We start from the raw sequence: 17,801 nt of genomic DNA on the forward strand, positions 1-17,801 counted from the left end.
CCGTCTTCGGTCTGATTTAAGCATGGTATATAAAATCATACATTGCAATGTCCTACCTGTCAATGAATACTTCAGCTTCAACCATAACAACACAAGAGCACACAATAGATACAAACTCAAAGTTAACCGCACCAAACTTGATTGCAGGAAATACGACTTCAGCAATAGAGTGGTCAATGTCTGGAATACTCTACCCGACTCTGTAGTTTCTTCCCAAACCCCAAAAACTTTAACCTTAGACTGTCTACTATTGACCTCACCCCTTTTCTAAGAGGTCTGTAGGGGCGTGCATAAGCGCACCAACGTGCCTACCGTCCCTGTCCTATTGTTTCTCTTATTCTTCTTTTATTTTTCTTATATGTACCCATTTCATGTATTCACAACTATGTATACACTTATACTTATTATCTTGTAAACAATTGGCAAATCAAATAAATAAATAAAATAAATAAATGCCTGTTTCTTACTGCTTCTCCTCCCCCTCTTTTCCCCATGTCTTTTGTCATTCCAATTTATCTCTTTTTACCTTCCTTTCCCCTTTTCTGCTGAGTCTTTCTGCATTTCCTGACTTCACAAGTATTCCTTCTTTTAATCGTAAAGAAACAATTTCCTTTCAACATTTTACTAGTTCTGTGTTTCTTTCTTTCACATGCCTGTTTCTTACTGCTTCTCCTCCCCTCTTTTCCCCATAACTTTTCTCATTCCAATTTATCTCTTTCTTAATATCTTCCTTTCCCCTTTTCTGCTGAATCTTCCTGCCTTTTCTGACTTCACAGGTATTCCCTCTTTTAATTGCTTTCTTGAAACTCAACTTTTTAACCTTCCTTCTTTCCCCACTTCTTTGTAGCGTTCTTTGTGTTAATTGTCTATTTAAAATGTCTTCTCCTTGAGTCGATTCCTCCTCCTCTGAGAATCTTTCCTCTTGTTCTTCAATCGCCATTTCCATTTTTTCTAGCACAGAGCAAAGTGATTCGCCTCTTTCCTGTAGTAATACTCTCATATTTTTAAGTTCCATTTTTAATTCCCGAAGAGATATCATCATTCTTATATTTTATGATTGTTAAAGTCCACAAAAAGAAACCACTTTTACTTTCCTTCTTTCTTCTTTCAGTTTTTTAAAGTTCTCAGCTATTCCAGTCCAGGGTTTATACCAAAAACATCAATCAGTCCCACAAACAACCTTTCCTTCCTTGCTTTTTCTTTTATTCTGATTCTGCTTTCATTTTCTAAAATTCTTACTTTGTTTCAGTATTTCTGTAATGTTATATCCACACCAGTTCATTCAAAAACAAGATGCTTCCCTTTTATTTGAACTACATTTTTATCAAAGGTGACACTCTCCATTATACAAAGTCTTCACTTTTTCTCCTATATTTTTATTTAAGGTTTTTCGAACCTCAATATTCCAACACAATCCAGTCTCCAATTTGTAAACTTTGTTATTATTATTCTTTGACAATCTTAAGTCCAGCTTTAGTTTTATACTTGTTTATTCCCAAATTATTTTAGTCCAATTTCATTAAATCTTCAATTCCGGGTTCTTCCTTTCCCGGTTCGAAGCCCCATTTAGCTGTCAAAAATATTTTTGTTTTTTTCTCTGTCCCTTTGTAATTTCGCGCTCACTTTTCTTTTCTTAAAAATTCTATGTTACCTTAATCCCGGGTACTTTTATTTGGTTATATTGCCCAGTTGTCCCGGTTCAGATGTTATCCACCTCTTTCTTCCCTCCTGCACAAATCTTAGTCGAGCTGAGTCATCCTCTTCGGGATGGCCATTTTAGACCATCGCTGCAGTCGTCTTCAGGAAGAAAACAAACCAAGCCGGGGGGAGATGCGGCTCCCACAATCAGGCTTGCTGCTTCCTCTTACTCCGCTGCCCCGCCAAGGTAGTTTCAGCCCCTAATCAAGATGATTGGGGCTCTCCGATGAAAGAGCACGAATGATAGCCGCAGAGAGTTGCGATCTACCGTCCATCGGTGAGGAGGCTCCGCCTTCTTCCTGCTGCATGGTCTTTCTGGGGCCTCAGCCACTTCCTGGAATAGGAAAACTACTGAGGCCTTGGATGGGATGCAATCCTCTTGAGCTCTGCTGAAGGAACATGCGGGATGAATCTGACTCAACATGAGCTAAAGCAGGGCTGTCAAACTCCATTTCATTGAGGGCCAGATGAGGATTGTTGTTAACCACAGGGGAGACAGGGGAGCATGGACAGGGAGGATGTGGTCCCTCATGGGGGTGGGACTTGCTGATCCACTGGAGGAGCCTCATTGACCTTCTCAGGCCACAAAGGGTGTCAACAGACTCCACAGCCCAACCTCACTTCCCTGAGGGGATGCCTGTACCCACTTGCCTCTTCCTCCTCCTCCTGGCTGCTGTTGCTGGGTCACTCTCCTTGCCCAGTCTGGGCATCCTGGGTTGGGGGGGAGGGTTGGGGGACAGCAGGGCTCCTGCTAGAGGGGCTGCTACTGTTGGTGCCCCTGCTTGAAGATGAGGCAGGAGGTGAGGTGGGGGTGGCCTGGATGTGGGGTTCCGAGGTACACTGGTGTAGGGCATGTAGGTCAGCTCTGGGGCTGGGCTCAGGCGAGGCAGAGTAGGGATGGGAGTCCGGGCTGCTTCCTGGGGATGGGTCACCCTGCCTTTCCCATACAGTGGGGCCATGGCGGTTGGGGCAGTGGTTGGGAGGCTCATCCCACGGATCTGATGGAGCTGGAGGAAGAGGTTTGGACAGCACTGGCTGAGCCCTGTGGTGGCAGCAACAGTAACAAGTGGAAGCAGATGCATGGAGGGTGGCATGAAATTTGGCCTGCAAGGGGGCCACAAAGCCACTTGCCCTGTCCCAGCTGAGATGGTGGGACAGAGTGGGCAGGTGAGTGGGCGGCCACCCGGTGCATTCAGCAGGCCTGATCACCTGCCTCACTCCCATGCCTCTATCTCTGCCTGCTGCTTGGAGGGCCGACCTGGCAGTCCCAGTGCTTGGACCCACCTGTACAGCATGAGCTTTAGAGCCCCAGTAGGGTCCATTGGGTTGCAGCTCCTGCAAGACACCATTGGCTTCCATGCTCTCTCCACCTCCTATGTGTGCACCTCCTATGCGTTCCCATTCATTCCTCTGAGGAAAACTCAGAGCCTCACATTGATGAGGCAGCATTGCAGATCTCGATGGGTGGGAGGATTTAAACATGGCTATTTCAAAAAAAAAAGAAATTTTATAAAGCCTCAAGTTTCTATACATACACAAATACATTGTATATGTATAGAAACACTGATATCGAACCCAATCCTTTAAAACAATACCTTAAAAATAAACTAAATAAAATAAGGAACAAAATAAGAAAATTCCCTCCTTGAAATAATAAACACATCTTTTTTCAGTTTAACATTTTTTATTAGGTTATAAGATAAAACACAAAAGTAAATAGGAAGACACAGTAGAAGGGGGGAGGGGGAGAGGAAAGTGTGGAGAAATTGGGGAAAAGAAAAGAAGAAACAATGTCTTCCAACTCCCTCTGTTGCAATAAAAAAAAGCAATAACATTAAACTACAACTATTTGTTTTCTTATAATAATATAAACTAGCCATTTCTAGAAAAACATCAGCCTAATCGGTAACACCCAAAATCAACTTTTCATTTTTTTCCACTTTAAGCACAAAGTTCATAAGCGGTCTCCATGTGCAAACCAAGTACTTATATTCTCTGCTTTAACAGAAATGGTCAATTTAGCCATTTCGGCCAACTTCATCAGCTTCTATAGCCATTCATATAACAGGAATCAAAGTGTCCTTCCATTTTTGTGTGTCAACATATATAAGATAAAAGTTCCAAATTTTTTCTCCAAGTTTCCAAACCCAAAAGAAAAGTTTCTGGTTTCATTTTTATTTTTGTTTTAAGAATTTTCTGTATTATAATATCTTACTCCAAAATTTCTTTGCTTTATCACATGTCCACCATAAATGGTAAAAAGTTCCTTCTTTCTTTGACACTTCCAAAATTCATTGGAAATACCCTTATACACTCTAGATAATTTATCCGGTGTTAAATACCAGCGATACATTATTTTATAAAAATTTTCTTTTAAATTATAGTTTAGTGTAAATATAAAACCTTTCAACCACATATTTTTTCCATTGTTCAAGCATCACATTATATCGAAAATTCCTTGTTCACTGAATCACACAATGTTTTACATGTTCACTTTCCAAATTCAATTTCAATTACATTTTATAAATCTTAGCAATGTTGACCCTGTTCTCCCCAATTTGGGTCTGAGCCTGGTGCTGAAGCCAATGATGGACGCGAGACAGGAGGTGCAGGTTTTCTGATTGATTTTTATTGGATTGCTTTTTATTCAAGGAAAAGGGCTCCTGGTCAAAATGCCAAGAGCAAGAACAAAGGATAGAGTAACTTTTATACATCTTCACTAAAGGAGAAGGTGGCATAAAGCGAGATAATAAGAAATATCATCTAATAAACATTTTAGTAATAATTCTACAATTTGTTCTATTGGTCTCTAGCTGTCCCTATTCCCAAGTCTTAGCTAATGACTGGCCTAGGAGTTATCTAATACACATTTGATTTCCTGCAGGCCATCTCTATTCCTCACTATTAGCTGAGGTCTGCCAGTTGTCTAACTCATGTTACTTTTATCAGCTTTCTAATTAGCCAGGATTGTTACAAATTTTACACATGCATATTTCCTGTGGATAAGAATTCTTTGTTCTTGCCAGACAGACTCCACAGTTACAGGGTTCCTGATTTACTTTCACATGTGTGTATGATCTTGCTTTATTTTAGCAGAAAACCCATAATCACTACCATGCAGTAAGATTTCCAATTCTTTTTAGCAAAATCAAACCCACAACTCTTTTTCATCCAATTTAAATCATTCTTTCAGTTGTTGATCTGTAAAGCAATGCCAAGTATAACTGCCTAATTCAAATTAATTCTTCCCTCAACTGGACCTCGTTAAGGACCCTTTGAAAACATGAAAAACAAAAGACTGATCACAGGAATATTGTAAGCAGTTGCAGAACTTGATAAGGAATTCTTTTATGGACAAATTCCTCCTTCACGACATCATTTATTAGAAATATTATCACATTTTAAATATGCCACAAAGATAAATATAAATGAGGCTAATCCTAGCATTAATTAGAAATTCTTGTTTCTTACTATATTTTCTTTACAATTAAGATGGGGCCTCAGTATTATAACATAGCATTTGGGAAGAAAGATACAAACCAAGAGACCAGCCCCAGAGGCCAAGATGGAGAAGATCTCCACTATCACCATGGACTTCCCTTTGGTGCTCAGGTAGGTAGGGAGGAAGGTGATCCAAACACTGCAAAAGACCAGCATGCTAAAAGTAATGAACTTGGCCTCATTAAAACTATCAGGCAATTTCCTAGCTAGAAATGCCACTGTGAAACTGACAAGAGCCAAAAGTCCTAGGTAAGAGAGGACACCATAAAACATGACAGTTGAGCCTTGCTTACATTCCAAGATGATCTCTCCAAACAAGGAGTGGAAGTCCAAGTTAAGAAATGGGGGAGAGGTTCCCAGCCAAATGGCACAGAGAAGGGCTTGGACCAGGGGACAGGCTATGATAATGGAGTTGGACAGTGGTTTTCCTAAGAGTTTCCTTGTCTTGTTCCCTGGCTTGGTGGCCATGAAGGCCAGAACCACCATGACAGTCTTTGCCAACACAGAGGAAACTGCAAGAGAAAAGAGAATGGCAAAGGCAGATTGTTGGAAGAGACAGGTGAGCTTCCCTGGTTGACCAATGAAGAGGAAAGAGCAGAGGAAGCAGAGCAGAAGGGAGACTAGGAGGATGTAGGTAAGACCTCGGTTGTTGGCTTTGACAATCGGTGTGTCATGATGTTTATAGAAAATCAGCAGGACTGCAGAAGTGATCCCAGATAGAAAAAGAGCAAGAAAACCTAATATGTATCCCAGGGTGTCTTGGTAAGCAAGGAAGTGGATCTTCTTGGCAATGCATTGGTCCTTGTCCTTGTTGGGAAATTGGTCTTCTGGGCAGGATTCACAATGAACTGCATCTGAAATCAAAAGTCTTTGTCTATTGATATGCATATTTCCTTTCTGCTGTTGACTTACCTACAAAGGGATTAAATAAAGAACCCACTGTGTAATTTATGGGGCATCTAAAAGAGCATATCCTTCATTTATGATGATACTGATTAACCAGTGATGAGGATTTGTTCAATTCCAGCTATCCATTCAATATTCACTTCCATGGGTAATGAGGCTTTCAGGTTGAGATTACTGCCTCTTTTATCTCTCACTTTATATTGGAACCAACAGAAGAATGACAGGTCTGTTATCCAGGAATGATGCTATTTTAATTCTGTGTATAACATCCCTGCCTTAACCTCTCTGCTTTGTACTTCAAATTTGTTCATTTAGACTTTTTTTGATCCTCCTCTATCAAAGCGGTATAGATAGATGGATCTCCTTTTTTTCTGGCAGGTCTATTTCCTCAGAGGTTGATAGAGCTGATGGAAGAAGCATGCACTAAATAATAAAAATTAAACTTCTGGATCACACACCACACTACCTCAGGAAAACATTGGAAGTTGGTTTTCCCAATTGGATGTTAGAGTGGAAATGCATGTTGGGGATTCACAAATTCTGCCCTCAATCTATCCTAATAGCAATTGCTGAGGTTTAGGAAAAGTGTCCTCTGTGGTAGGGCAGTATGAATGGACATCAATCTCATCACAAATAACAACAAGAACAAAAATATATTGATTTAATGAATGTCTTCCTTTGATTCTGGAGGATTAAGGTTTAAAGTCTGGTCTACCTGTCTGATTAGAAAAGGTCCCTTCTGGACAAGCATCACACTGGTAGCAGCAAACCTGCTTGCCCTCTGGAGCTCTTCTCCTCTCTCCTGCCTGGCACCTCTTCCTTCCACACCTGGCCAAGGGGATGTTCTGAAAGAGAAATACCAATGAATTATTTAATTGGTTCCCACATTCCTACTTCTATGATCAGAATCACTTCTAAACAAATTGTTCACCATTGTCTATAAAAAACCAGGAACAGCTGCTAGGGGATGCAGGCCAGTGAAACTCCCAATCGACCAACAGATGCTGGAGATTGGAACTGGGGTGTCAGCCTCAAGATATCTTCTACATCTTTTCTGCATCTTCTCTGCTGCTATGCTCACTGCTTTCTTTCGGCTGTCATTAGCAACGGGGGGAGGGTGGACTTGGAGGGGAAGAGAGCTGGAGGTGTTACATTCTTGTGCTGTGGGTAAGAAAGAGGAGGGTGCGTGTAAATTCTTGTCTTTAACTTTTTATTTCTTTGCTAGTTTTCTTTCCCTTTGCGAAGCTGCGAAGTTTTATCAAAATATGTCAAGGTCAATGGAGAGAGGCCTCATCACCACCTGAAGATGCCCACATGATCATATTCAGAACTTTTAATTGGAAGTGTCATTTGGACTTTGGGGGGTGGGAACAATTCCATTCCTTTGTATGTGTGATCTGCACGCCAAATTCTTTAGATTCAGAATTCAATCTGTAGCTTCCACTTTGATTTCCAGTAAAAGGAAAAACTTTGCTCTAATTCAATGGAGTCTGAGTATTTCTTTCTTGGATCTTGAAGGGAGCACACACTGACATTATTCTGAATCTCCCCATCAGTCCACCCGGAGAAAATATCCTGCAAAGGAAGGCTTGTGACTGAACCACAGCATTTCTAAAAGAAAGAACTATGAGGATGCAACTGAGCAGAAATGGTCCATGGAAATCACTGTTTTTTGCTGTAATTGCATTCTGCGTTTAAAACAGAAATTGTTCCCTTTGTGGAATGACACAAATCAGACCTCAAATGTGTTACATGAAAAGCAGATTTGTCACGAAATGACTGCCATGATTTCTGACTCAATTGAGTTAGAAGGATGTTCTGCATTTCAGGAAGAGAATGAATCTTTCCCAGAATTTACAACATTTCCTTGCAGCTCACCTTTGTGGCCCAGACAATTCCATCAGACTTAATGGTGAAATCCTGGCCTGGGGGAGCCTCAGGATTCACTTGCCCAATTTTCATGGGAACAAAAGATTGATTGGGTAGGAAAAGCCAATTGAGAAGGTCATAACGAGCAGAACCCAGTCCATCTTCTGAGAAGGAGACTTCATCTCCAGCACTGTTGTTGAACTGCACATTGCCCAAATAGGGAAGAATCTGAAATAAACGTGATCTTTAGAAATAGGAGTATTCGGTTAGATCTACGGTTATGGCTTCTATCAGAACATGGTGACAATTTTGAGAAGATGAATTTATGTCTGAAAAGCTAGAGGATTCTCTTGGTGGAGAATTGAGGAATCTGGAGTAACACCAAGTATTTACTCTGAAACTACAAAAAAAAAATCTTTATCATTGGTCCTTTGTATCATGGTTTCTTTAAATAAAGCTTTATCAGAATAAGCACATATGAAAAATTTCAGTGCCACATTCCAAAATTAATCATGTGCTTTTCCTCCTGAGATATTTGATTACATGTAGTTTGAAATATTTACTTTATCCCAAGGTCTTGTAAATGATCAATTCACTGTAGCAACGATTAAATGATTTGTATGGCAACAGAGTACAATTCCTTTGATTTTTTTCTATCTGAGAATCGAACAGAGCACAATGCAGGAACCATGTTTGATGAAATGGAGTCAAGGAAAAGGAAGTGCTTGCCCTGATTTGTCTCTTCACTGTTCAGAGAACTTAAATGTTTATCCAGTAATGCAGAAAAGTCTGATGGGTTTGAGACAAACAACCCATTAAGACTATTTTGAGTCCTTCTTTATGTGCTCAGGTGGCTGCATTCACACAAGCTGAGCAGTGCAACAAGCATAAAGCTGAACAAATGGGGGGAAGGGTCACGTAGGATGTTGAACTATAGAAACATAAACCAGGATTAAAATGAATTGAGTGTCTTTCTACAAGTTGGATTCAGGTTACAATGCTGAGGGAAACGGAGGTTGTTCTGCAAATATGCAAAACTAGGACTTCTTGTGACTTCTTGAAGCTTCTTTCTCAAACATAGACAGATTGTTGTTGTGGTCTCAGTTGACTTCTACTCCCTGTCATGGTTACCTCCTGAAAACTAGGTAAACACTGAAGAATTTCAGGACTTAATGAAGGTTTTTCTTCTTTTTTCTTATTTTTGTAATAACTTTTATTAATGTTCTATTAATTACATTTCATAGTGCTTAATAAACGTGTTTTCTGGGTAATTAATTTGCTTAACAATACAGATTCCATTCTTTTTTTAAAAAACAAGTTTTATTAATTTTTAAAACACACAAATTATCATTATTCATTACATGTTTAAACCTTTTTTCATTGTAAATTTAACAAGTCAGATAAATTATGATTCTGTTTTAAACCATTTCCATATAACATACCAAAACCTCTTATTCAATTTCTCTTTACTTCTCTTTACTCTTATTCAATATCATTATTATTATTTCATCTGTTTCTTTCTGACTTAGTTACCATTATTCTCATTCTATATTTCTACAAGTTTTTACTAATTCTCCCCCCCAAAAAGACATATACACACAACACACAAAACATAAAAAAAATCTTTTTGGAAAGTAACTTGGACCCAGGTGTCTCTCTCTTCATGGACTTCAATTATATTCATGCTCATCTTACGTATCATTACTTATTTTATTTACCATTCTAAGCCTTCTATATTAACTTCTCCACATATTTCACCCTTCTTAATTCTATCTTAATTAATCATCTTAGTTTGAATCATTATATTTGTATCTTTTGTCCATTTTTTATCATCCCTTTGTCTCATTCCTTATAAAAAAGAAGAAAATAAGTTTCTCCTGAAATCATTAATCAGAGTATGATGCCTTTCTATCTCCCCCCTAAGTTAATCAAATTAATCTTTAAAATAATATCCAATACCCAATCCGATTTTGCTTGGTACATTCTATCTAACTAATATATCCAACATAATTAAGTACATATTTAGACAATAAATCCAAATATTAAAAAAAGATACTATAATAAAAATTTTATAATAACATCAATACCATAATCTTATTAAACTCTTTAATTAAAACAGTATTCTAAACCTCCCCTATTATTAAATTTTAAAGCCAATCATTTTTAAACATTTTAACATTTTAATCTCTTATCAACTCTTAAACCATTACAATACTACCATCTCATCTTATGTACCTTGCAAAATCTTTTTTTTTTTAAAAAATTATACTTTATCCATTATCCATAAAAAATTCCTTTTTTTCATTTAATTTCAAAACATTGTAGCTTTTCTCCACCTTTTCCCTTTCTTTCTTCTCCCAACAAACCTTTCTACCCCCCCTTCTTCTAGCCTCTGCCTTACCGGCTTCCCTTCTCTGTCGTATTCCTTTTCCCTTTTGTTTACTATATTGGTTTTGCACCTTATTTTTCCCTTTCTTAAATGTTTTTTTAGATCTTAAGTCCTTAAGTCCTTTAGTTTTCTTCTTTTCTCTTCTTTTCTTTTCTTTCTCTCTTCCTTCTTTCTTGATCAAATTCTGAGATTCATTAAAAATGGCTCCTTCCTTTCTTTCTTGTTCCTATGCTGTCTTCATCTGTTGTAATGTTTGTTGATAGTTAGTAAGCGCCATTTCTAAAAAAAGGAAAGCTTCTTCCACACCATCTTTACCATTTTTTTTTGCTTGTTCATATTCTTTTCTTAGTTCCTCAACAGAAAGAGCCATTATAAATCTTTTCTTTTCTTTTCCCCTTCTTTCTTCTTACAACAACCAGAATATTCAAAAGAAAATAAAAAAAAATAAAACAGTCCCAAAGTTATCAGTCAGTCCAAACCAAGGCAGAGTTCTCACTTTCTCCTTCTGGGGTAATATCAATCAAAGAGAAAGAAAGTCCAAATCTGTTTAAAATCTTATTACAATATATTCTAGTCTTCAAATCCTTAAGGCATCTGCTCCAACAAAGTCTTAGCATACAAATATTTTCTTTTTAATTCTCTCTCTTCCCACTCATCGCTTAAAACCAATTTTCACCTAAAAAAATAGGTTTCTTAATATCCAGTTATTTATTCCGTAGGAAAAGAGGGAAAGCTATCCTTTCAGCACCTTCAAACAGCCACTTTTTTCCTCTTCTGGCAGGTATTATTCAGAAAGTCATACTTTTCAGGAATTTTATTAAATATGTCTTAGAGTCCTAGGAGCCAAGAAAAACTTTCTCCTCTCAAGCACTTTCTCCACTTCCTCCTGCGCATTCTTACCCGGCTGCCAGCTTCTTTGTGGCGGCCATTACGGACCGCCGCTGCACCGTCCTGGGAAAAGGGGTTCTGCCGGCCGGGAGGGGTCTGCAACACCCCAATCCCCTCTCCGGATCCCCCTACCTTCAGCTGCCCCTGCAGGGCAGCCTAGCTCCGTACCCGTCTGGGTCGGAGCCCCAGAAGCGGCTAGCGCGGCAGGGATCGCGCAGCTTCGCAAATCCCTGCCGCTCGCGAAGCCGACAAACCGGAAGTTCAACAATACAGATTCCATTCTTACTCTCCAACCACTGGTAAAATAAGTTCCATGTCTGATCATATTCTGTGTCTTCTTTCTGTTTAATTTTAAATGTAAGTCTATCCATTCCTGCAGAGTCTAGTATCTTCTTAACTATCTCTTCCTCTTGCAGTCTTTGTTCATCTTTCCAATGTTGTACAAAAATAATCCTCACTGCTGTTAAGACATGTGATACTAAATACCTACTTTTCTGATCAAAATTTTCTGGTATCATCCCTAATAAAAATAGTTCAGCTATAAAATCTACATGTTTCCCTATTATCTTTTCAAGCCAACTGTGTATTTTTGCCCAGAATATTATTTTACTTTATCACAAGGCCACCACACATGATAAAATAAGCCCATCTTTTTACTACATTTCGAACATTAGCTACACATACTTTTAAACATTTTAACGAACCGTCACTTCTCTTTTCCCCTCTCTCTAACCTCTTCCAACAAAACATTATTCTTAACTCATATTTTTCTAATAATTGCTTTTAATATGCATTGATATGATAACATGTGGATATTGAATCAGTAACTAAAGAAATGCATATGGGAATCTTCCTCTCTGAGAAACCACAGAAATTACCTGCCATGATTGGATATTTGGGGTCCTCTTTCCAAACCTCATCACGGTCGTTCGGGCTCTGGATCCAAACATTGCATGTAATGCATGTGCCACAGCATAAATGGCATTGTAGATATTGTAACTTTCACCTGTCATTCTTGTTTCAAAAATGTAATTGGGCAGATTCTGCACATTCTCCTTTCCTGTACATTGTTTTTTCCCCTTTGGAGGGATCTCTCCTGATTTATGGATCTTGCAGCCAAAGACATCTTCCCACCATAGAGGGAGAAAGACATCTCCTTGGGGGTTCAAAGGGTCTAAAGACAGAACAAAATGATTGAATTCTGAGATATCCCCGGTGTGGTCTCTGAAATGCAAGACTCCATGGAAAGACTTTACAAATAACAATGTGTGTTTAGATTCCTCCACACTAAGTTTCCAATGGGAGGTTAAGATCCAAACATTCTGAAATGTTGTCTTGCTTGATTTAAACAAAATTGTCTGTACACTTAAACTACAAACATAGTCTCCAAAAAGAAGTATCACTTCAATTTTTGACCAAGTCTTGAAACTGAGAACTAATTTTTTTATTATAATGTTAATATCATGGGATTTCAACCTTTCAGAGAAGGCCAGGCAGATCTCCTTCTCCTGGAGCATTGGCGTAAGAGTTGAGATGAAATGTTCTCCCCTCTCATCTTCAGGGGCCATAAGCCCAACCCAGTTCCACTGGAAATGCAGTAGCAGGTGGACTAAACCCACATACTGAGAAGATTCCTTGGGATTAATCCGGAAGAAGGAAGGATAACCTCTTCTCTCTCCCTGAGAGAACTCAAAGCCAACACCAAGCTGGAGAAAATGAAATTATTTTTTCAAAAACAAACTAAAAGTTGACGTTCACTTTAGGGATCACCAGTTACACATTTTTATTGGTTGAGGTATGTTGGAAGGCAAGAGAAAAAAACTAACAATCAGATTCAGAGAATAAATGGCACTAAAATGATGGCCACTTTTTAATAAAGAATTAACTAAGAGTCACATGCTCATGATGTGCCTCCCCAACCCCTTCCTCTCTGCTTTTGAGTAACCTTCTGATCTCTGTCTACTCCATACTGTATCCAAGAGAGCTCTCTTACCTGTGAGACCTTAAAGATGCTGAAGATGGAATCCATCTGCCTTGAGGATTTGGGATTGAGGCCACCAATGATGGAGAACAGAGTGCCCTTCCAGCCACATTTGTATCCTGGAACCACTTGGCCTTGTGAGGAGAGCATGGAGAGGCTGTTTAAGGAAATAAATATCTCCCTTTGGAAATGGCCATAGATGTGGAAGCCAAGGGTGATGTTGGGGAGTAGAAGAAAATCCTTATTGACCTGGGAGACAGCAAACATCAATGCAAGAATCTGCTGGTAGTTACTGGGGATGAGTCTATAGTGCGAAAAATACAGGGAATATTACAGTTAAGGTAGTTTGCTTGTAGATTTTGCTTCAGTGTTTGGTTTGGTGCAGCAATATCCAAATTGGGTTTCGGTTTTTTTTAAGGATTTTTCTCAGCTAAACCTGAATGCTGCCATTCTATAATGGAAGAAGAAGGATGGGGAGAGTTGGTACAAGTAACCCTTTTGATGTAACCTGAATATCTTAAGCCTTGTATTGAATCTGTATAACTTGCACATGATATATGACTGCAGCCAGATGCCTGCAACCTTGTCACCTCTTGGAGAGATAGCAAGAGGAGAAGTGACCAGAAAAATTACAGCTCTGAGATGAACTACCTGAAAAACTTTTCTTAGATATGTTCCCAGAAAAGGGGGAGAGGGATTAACATGTTTTTTCTTTGGTTGACTAAATCCACATTCATTTATCTGTTCCTGTATGCCAGGGGGTATCTTAGACTCTGCTTTGGCTAGTATCTGGATTACTCCTTTCAATAAAGAATTCCTTTTGAAGTACCAAGCTTTCAGAAGTTCAGAATTGTGGCTGATTTTAGGAGGTTCCTATTTTACTGAGAAAAGGAGAAGATGTATATTACACTAAGACAGTGCAGAATACTAGAAGAAGTATTTTTGAAAGAGGTCCAGCTGAAACTTACTCATTATCTAAAAGAAGATTTGATGTATTAAATTCAGGGACAGTAGAATCAAAACGAGCTCCCAAAGGCAAATTTCCACCAATAATATGATCACCAGGCCTATAGTAGCATTCCTCTAATGGGATATAATCCCTGAACACACACATGGGTTGTAGCCTCTTTGCTGTAGTTGGAGCCAGGAGCCAGAAGAGCATCAGCATCAAACATAGCATCATTCCTACCTGGTCATTCTTGTCAACTTCCCTCCTAGGACAGAAATAAAAGTGTAGGTAGAAACTGATTTGAAGGTTGAACTTGAAATTTCACTAGAGCTTTAGCAGATCAGACACCACCTATATCATCTGGATGGCCACAGAACAAATTTACAGCAAAGATGTAAATTAAATAAAAGATAAAGTAAATAAAATACAAACACTCTTACCTGTGTTTGGGCTGTGATTATAATGGAAACAAAGGCACGTGAGTCTCTTCAAACCCAGGAGTGAGCTTTTTGCAAGACAGGCTAAGGTCTCATCTTTTATCCCCATCTGGAGAACTCAGACATGTTTTTATAGCTTGGAAGTTTTTGTATCTAGAAATCTACAGGGGATACACTAACAATTACTGTACTTCTGATGATTGCAAGGAAAAGCAAGTTTCTGTCCTTGTAGCAATAGCTTCTCATACACCCAATTGGAAAAAAAAACATTCTTTTGTTTCTTGTCATGTCCAGAGCAGATGGAATCATGCTGAAGTTGTGAATTTGACCTCCATGAACCAATATTTGATGGGCTGTCACAGAGAAAACTCTGTCAACCTCTTCTCTAAAGCACCTGAAGGCAGGAGGAGAAGTAATGGATTGAACCTTAGCAAGGAGTGATCCAACTAGAACTAAGGAGAAATTTCCCGACAGGACAATTGATAAAATAGAATAGAATAGAATAGAATAGAATAGAATAGAATAGAATAGAATAGAATAGATTTCCGGTTTGCTAGCCTTCGGCGGCGGCAGGGATTTGCAACCACGCGATCCCTGCTGCGTTTGCCACCAAGGTTCCCCCGATCCATTTGGATCTGGGGGATATAGCTGCCCCGTAGAGGCAGCTGAAGATAGGGGGATCCGGCAAGGGGTTTGGGGGTGCCGCAAACCCCCTCCCCAGCCGGCTAAACTCCCTTTTCCCGAGGCGGAGGAACGGCGGTCAGTAATGGCCACCACGAAGAAAGCTGCAGCCGGGTAAGCAAGTGCAGGAGGGAGAAAGCTGGAGAAAGTGAAAGGTGCTTTTAACCGGGACAAGACGGGAGAAAGTGATTTGGAACCTTGAAAGCTGTTAAGGATATATTGTTCCTTGTGAGAGCCACAAGCTGCGAATACCCTAAAGGGGAAAGTTTTTTTTTCTTTGTTCTACTTCCTTCCTAAAGTGACAGCGGGAAAAAAATATCTTTTTGGCTGTGAGTGGGAAGGGAGAGTGAAAAAAATCAGAGCAAAATTTGAAAATAAGGAGAAAGATTGCCTAGAATTGCAAAGAGTTTAAAAACTTCCAAAAAATATATTTGAAAGGGATTTGTGATTACTTTAACCTCAGAAAGAAAAAGTGAAGAAGAAGAAGGTATTTAAAAGAAACAGTCTGTTTGGATTGTTTGGTGATTTTGGAACCTTTGGAAATTATTTCTGATTAAATCATCTGGGTGATTGTTTGGAAAAACTTTTTCTCTACACAATGGCATCACCTGTGGATGGATTGGAACTTATATATCAAAAATATGAAAGAGAAAAACAAGGAGGGGAAGATGGACTTGGCACTATTTTTCAATACTTAGAAATGGCGGTTTATATTTATGCGAAGCAGAATGAGGATGATGGGGACAAAGAAGAAGAAGAAGCCATCTTTGATGAAAAAAGGACTTTGATTGGAGATGGGAAAAAGCAAGAGAAAAAGGAAAAGAGGTCTTTAAGATCTGAAAAAACAGCCCAAAAAGAGAAGAATAAGGTGAAAAGGGGACATTATGTTAAGAAACAACAGAAACGGGGAAAACAGAATAAAAGGGAGGTGGAGAGACAAGGGGTTAAAGAGGACAAGGAGAAGAAGAAGCAAGGGAGAAAGGAAGGGATGAGAAGCTCTAATGGTGGGGAGCAAGATATTAAGAAGCAAAAGTTTTTCAGAGATAATGGATAGATCTTATTGTTAATGGGATTCTAGAAAGGTACATAAGATTGCATTTTTATATCTGTATTTAGAAGTAATTATAGAAAATTAGAAATAATATGTAGCTTAAAATGTGATAAAATATCTAACATAAATAAGTGAAATTTTTGTTAAGAAAAAGAGAGTACTGTAATGAAATATGATTCAAGATTGTGATGTGGGGGGTAATAATCGTGGAAAGCATAAATGTTCCCACAAAGGCATGATATTCAATTGAAATGGATAAAATGTTTAAGATATAAATGATTGTTAAAATTAATGATTAGAACATGGTATACTAGCAAAATCTTTTGTGAAATGAGATTTGAAGTAGAAGGAGGAGGAACATTTCAACGAAATACTGAGCTATAATATGTGATGTGGGGAGGGGATAATTATGGAAAATAGGGCTCTCATAAAAGTATGTGATTTAATTTAAAAGTAATGAGTTAAACGTCTAAGATATGAATGAATATCAGTACTAATGAATAGATTTGTATTATTTTTGATAATATAGTATAATTTTAGAATGTACCAGAATGTACCAGACAGAATCCCAATGTATGTTATGTATTTTATATTAGGTACTATAAATATAAGGGAAAAAGATAAAGGCATCATACTCCATATAGTGTACAGGAGAAGTATTTCTTCTTTTTTTTAAAGAAGAAAAATAAATGATTGGCTGGAATAGAACAGACAAAGAATAATAAATATTAGGATATGAATTGAGAGGAGGAAAAAATATTGAGAAAATTTAAAGGAGAGAAGTTATATAGAAAATTGAAAATGTTAATAAGATATGAAATGATATGTAAAATGAATATGAAACTGAACTTGTGTCTGTACCAAGAGTTTTAACCCGGGACTAAGCAACTTTCAGAAAAGAGATTTTTTATGCTTTTATGTTTTGTGTTTATGTGTATTTATGTATTGTTTGTCTTGAAAATAAAACTTGTTTTTTTTTAAAAAAAGAATAGAATAGAATAGAATAGAATAGAATAGAGTAGAATAGAATAGAATAGAATAGAATAGAATAGAATAGAATAGAATAGAATAGAATAGAATAGAATAGAATAAGGAGAGAAGAGGAGAGGAGACAATTTTATTTATTTGTTTGTTTGTTTTTTGTTTATTTGTTTATTTTTGTCAATTGCTTACAAGATAATAGGTATTAGTAAAAACATAGTTTTGAATACATGAGATAGATAATTATAAGAAAAATAAAAAGAAACAATAGGAAAGGGACGGTAGGCGCATTGGTGCACTTATGCACGCCCCCTACAGGCCTCTTAGGAAAGGGGTGAGGCCAATAGTAGACAGTCTAAGGTTAAATTTTTGGGGGTTTGGGGAAGAAACCACAGAGTCACGTAGAGTATTCCAGACATTGAGCACTCTGTTGCTGAAGTCGTATTTCGTGCAATCAAGTTTGGTGCTAT

At 38.2% G+C, this 17,801-nt stretch overlaps 1 protein-coding gene across 1 annotated transcript in view; it reads right to left on the reverse strand.

Moving 5' to 3' along the window:
• Window positions 1-5,148: 5,148 nt before the first annotated feature.
• The window catches only part of LOC148133597 (vomeronasal type-2 receptor 26-like), a 37,079-nt gene continuing 24,426 nt past the window's right edge, over window positions 5,149-17,801 (reverse strand). Inside the window, exons 4-9 of the mRNA XM_087966468.1 lie at window positions 14,201-14,446; window positions 13,245-13,536; window positions 12,130-12,957; window positions 7,984-8,202; window positions 6,821-6,950; window positions 5,149-6,053 (exon numbers count right to left, since the gene is read on the reverse strand). Coding sequence (XP_087822594.1) covers window positions 5,149-6,053; window positions 6,821-6,950; window positions 7,984-8,202; window positions 12,130-12,957; window positions 13,245-13,536; window positions 14,201-14,446 — 2,620 coding nt within the window. The remainder of the gene's footprint in view (window positions 6,054-6,820; window positions 6,951-7,983; window positions 8,203-12,129; window positions 12,958-13,244; window positions 13,537-14,200; window positions 14,447-17,801) is intronic.

Source organism: Notechis scutatus, chromosome 1 (genome assembly GCF_049901735.1).
Source record: "Notechis scutatus isolate UNSWTSFEM ecotype Mainland chromosome 1, rNotScu1.2, whole genome shotgun sequence".
In the NCBI taxonomy this organism is placed as follows: Eukaryota; Metazoa; Chordata; class Lepidosauria; order Squamata; family Elapidae; genus Notechis; species Notechis scutatus.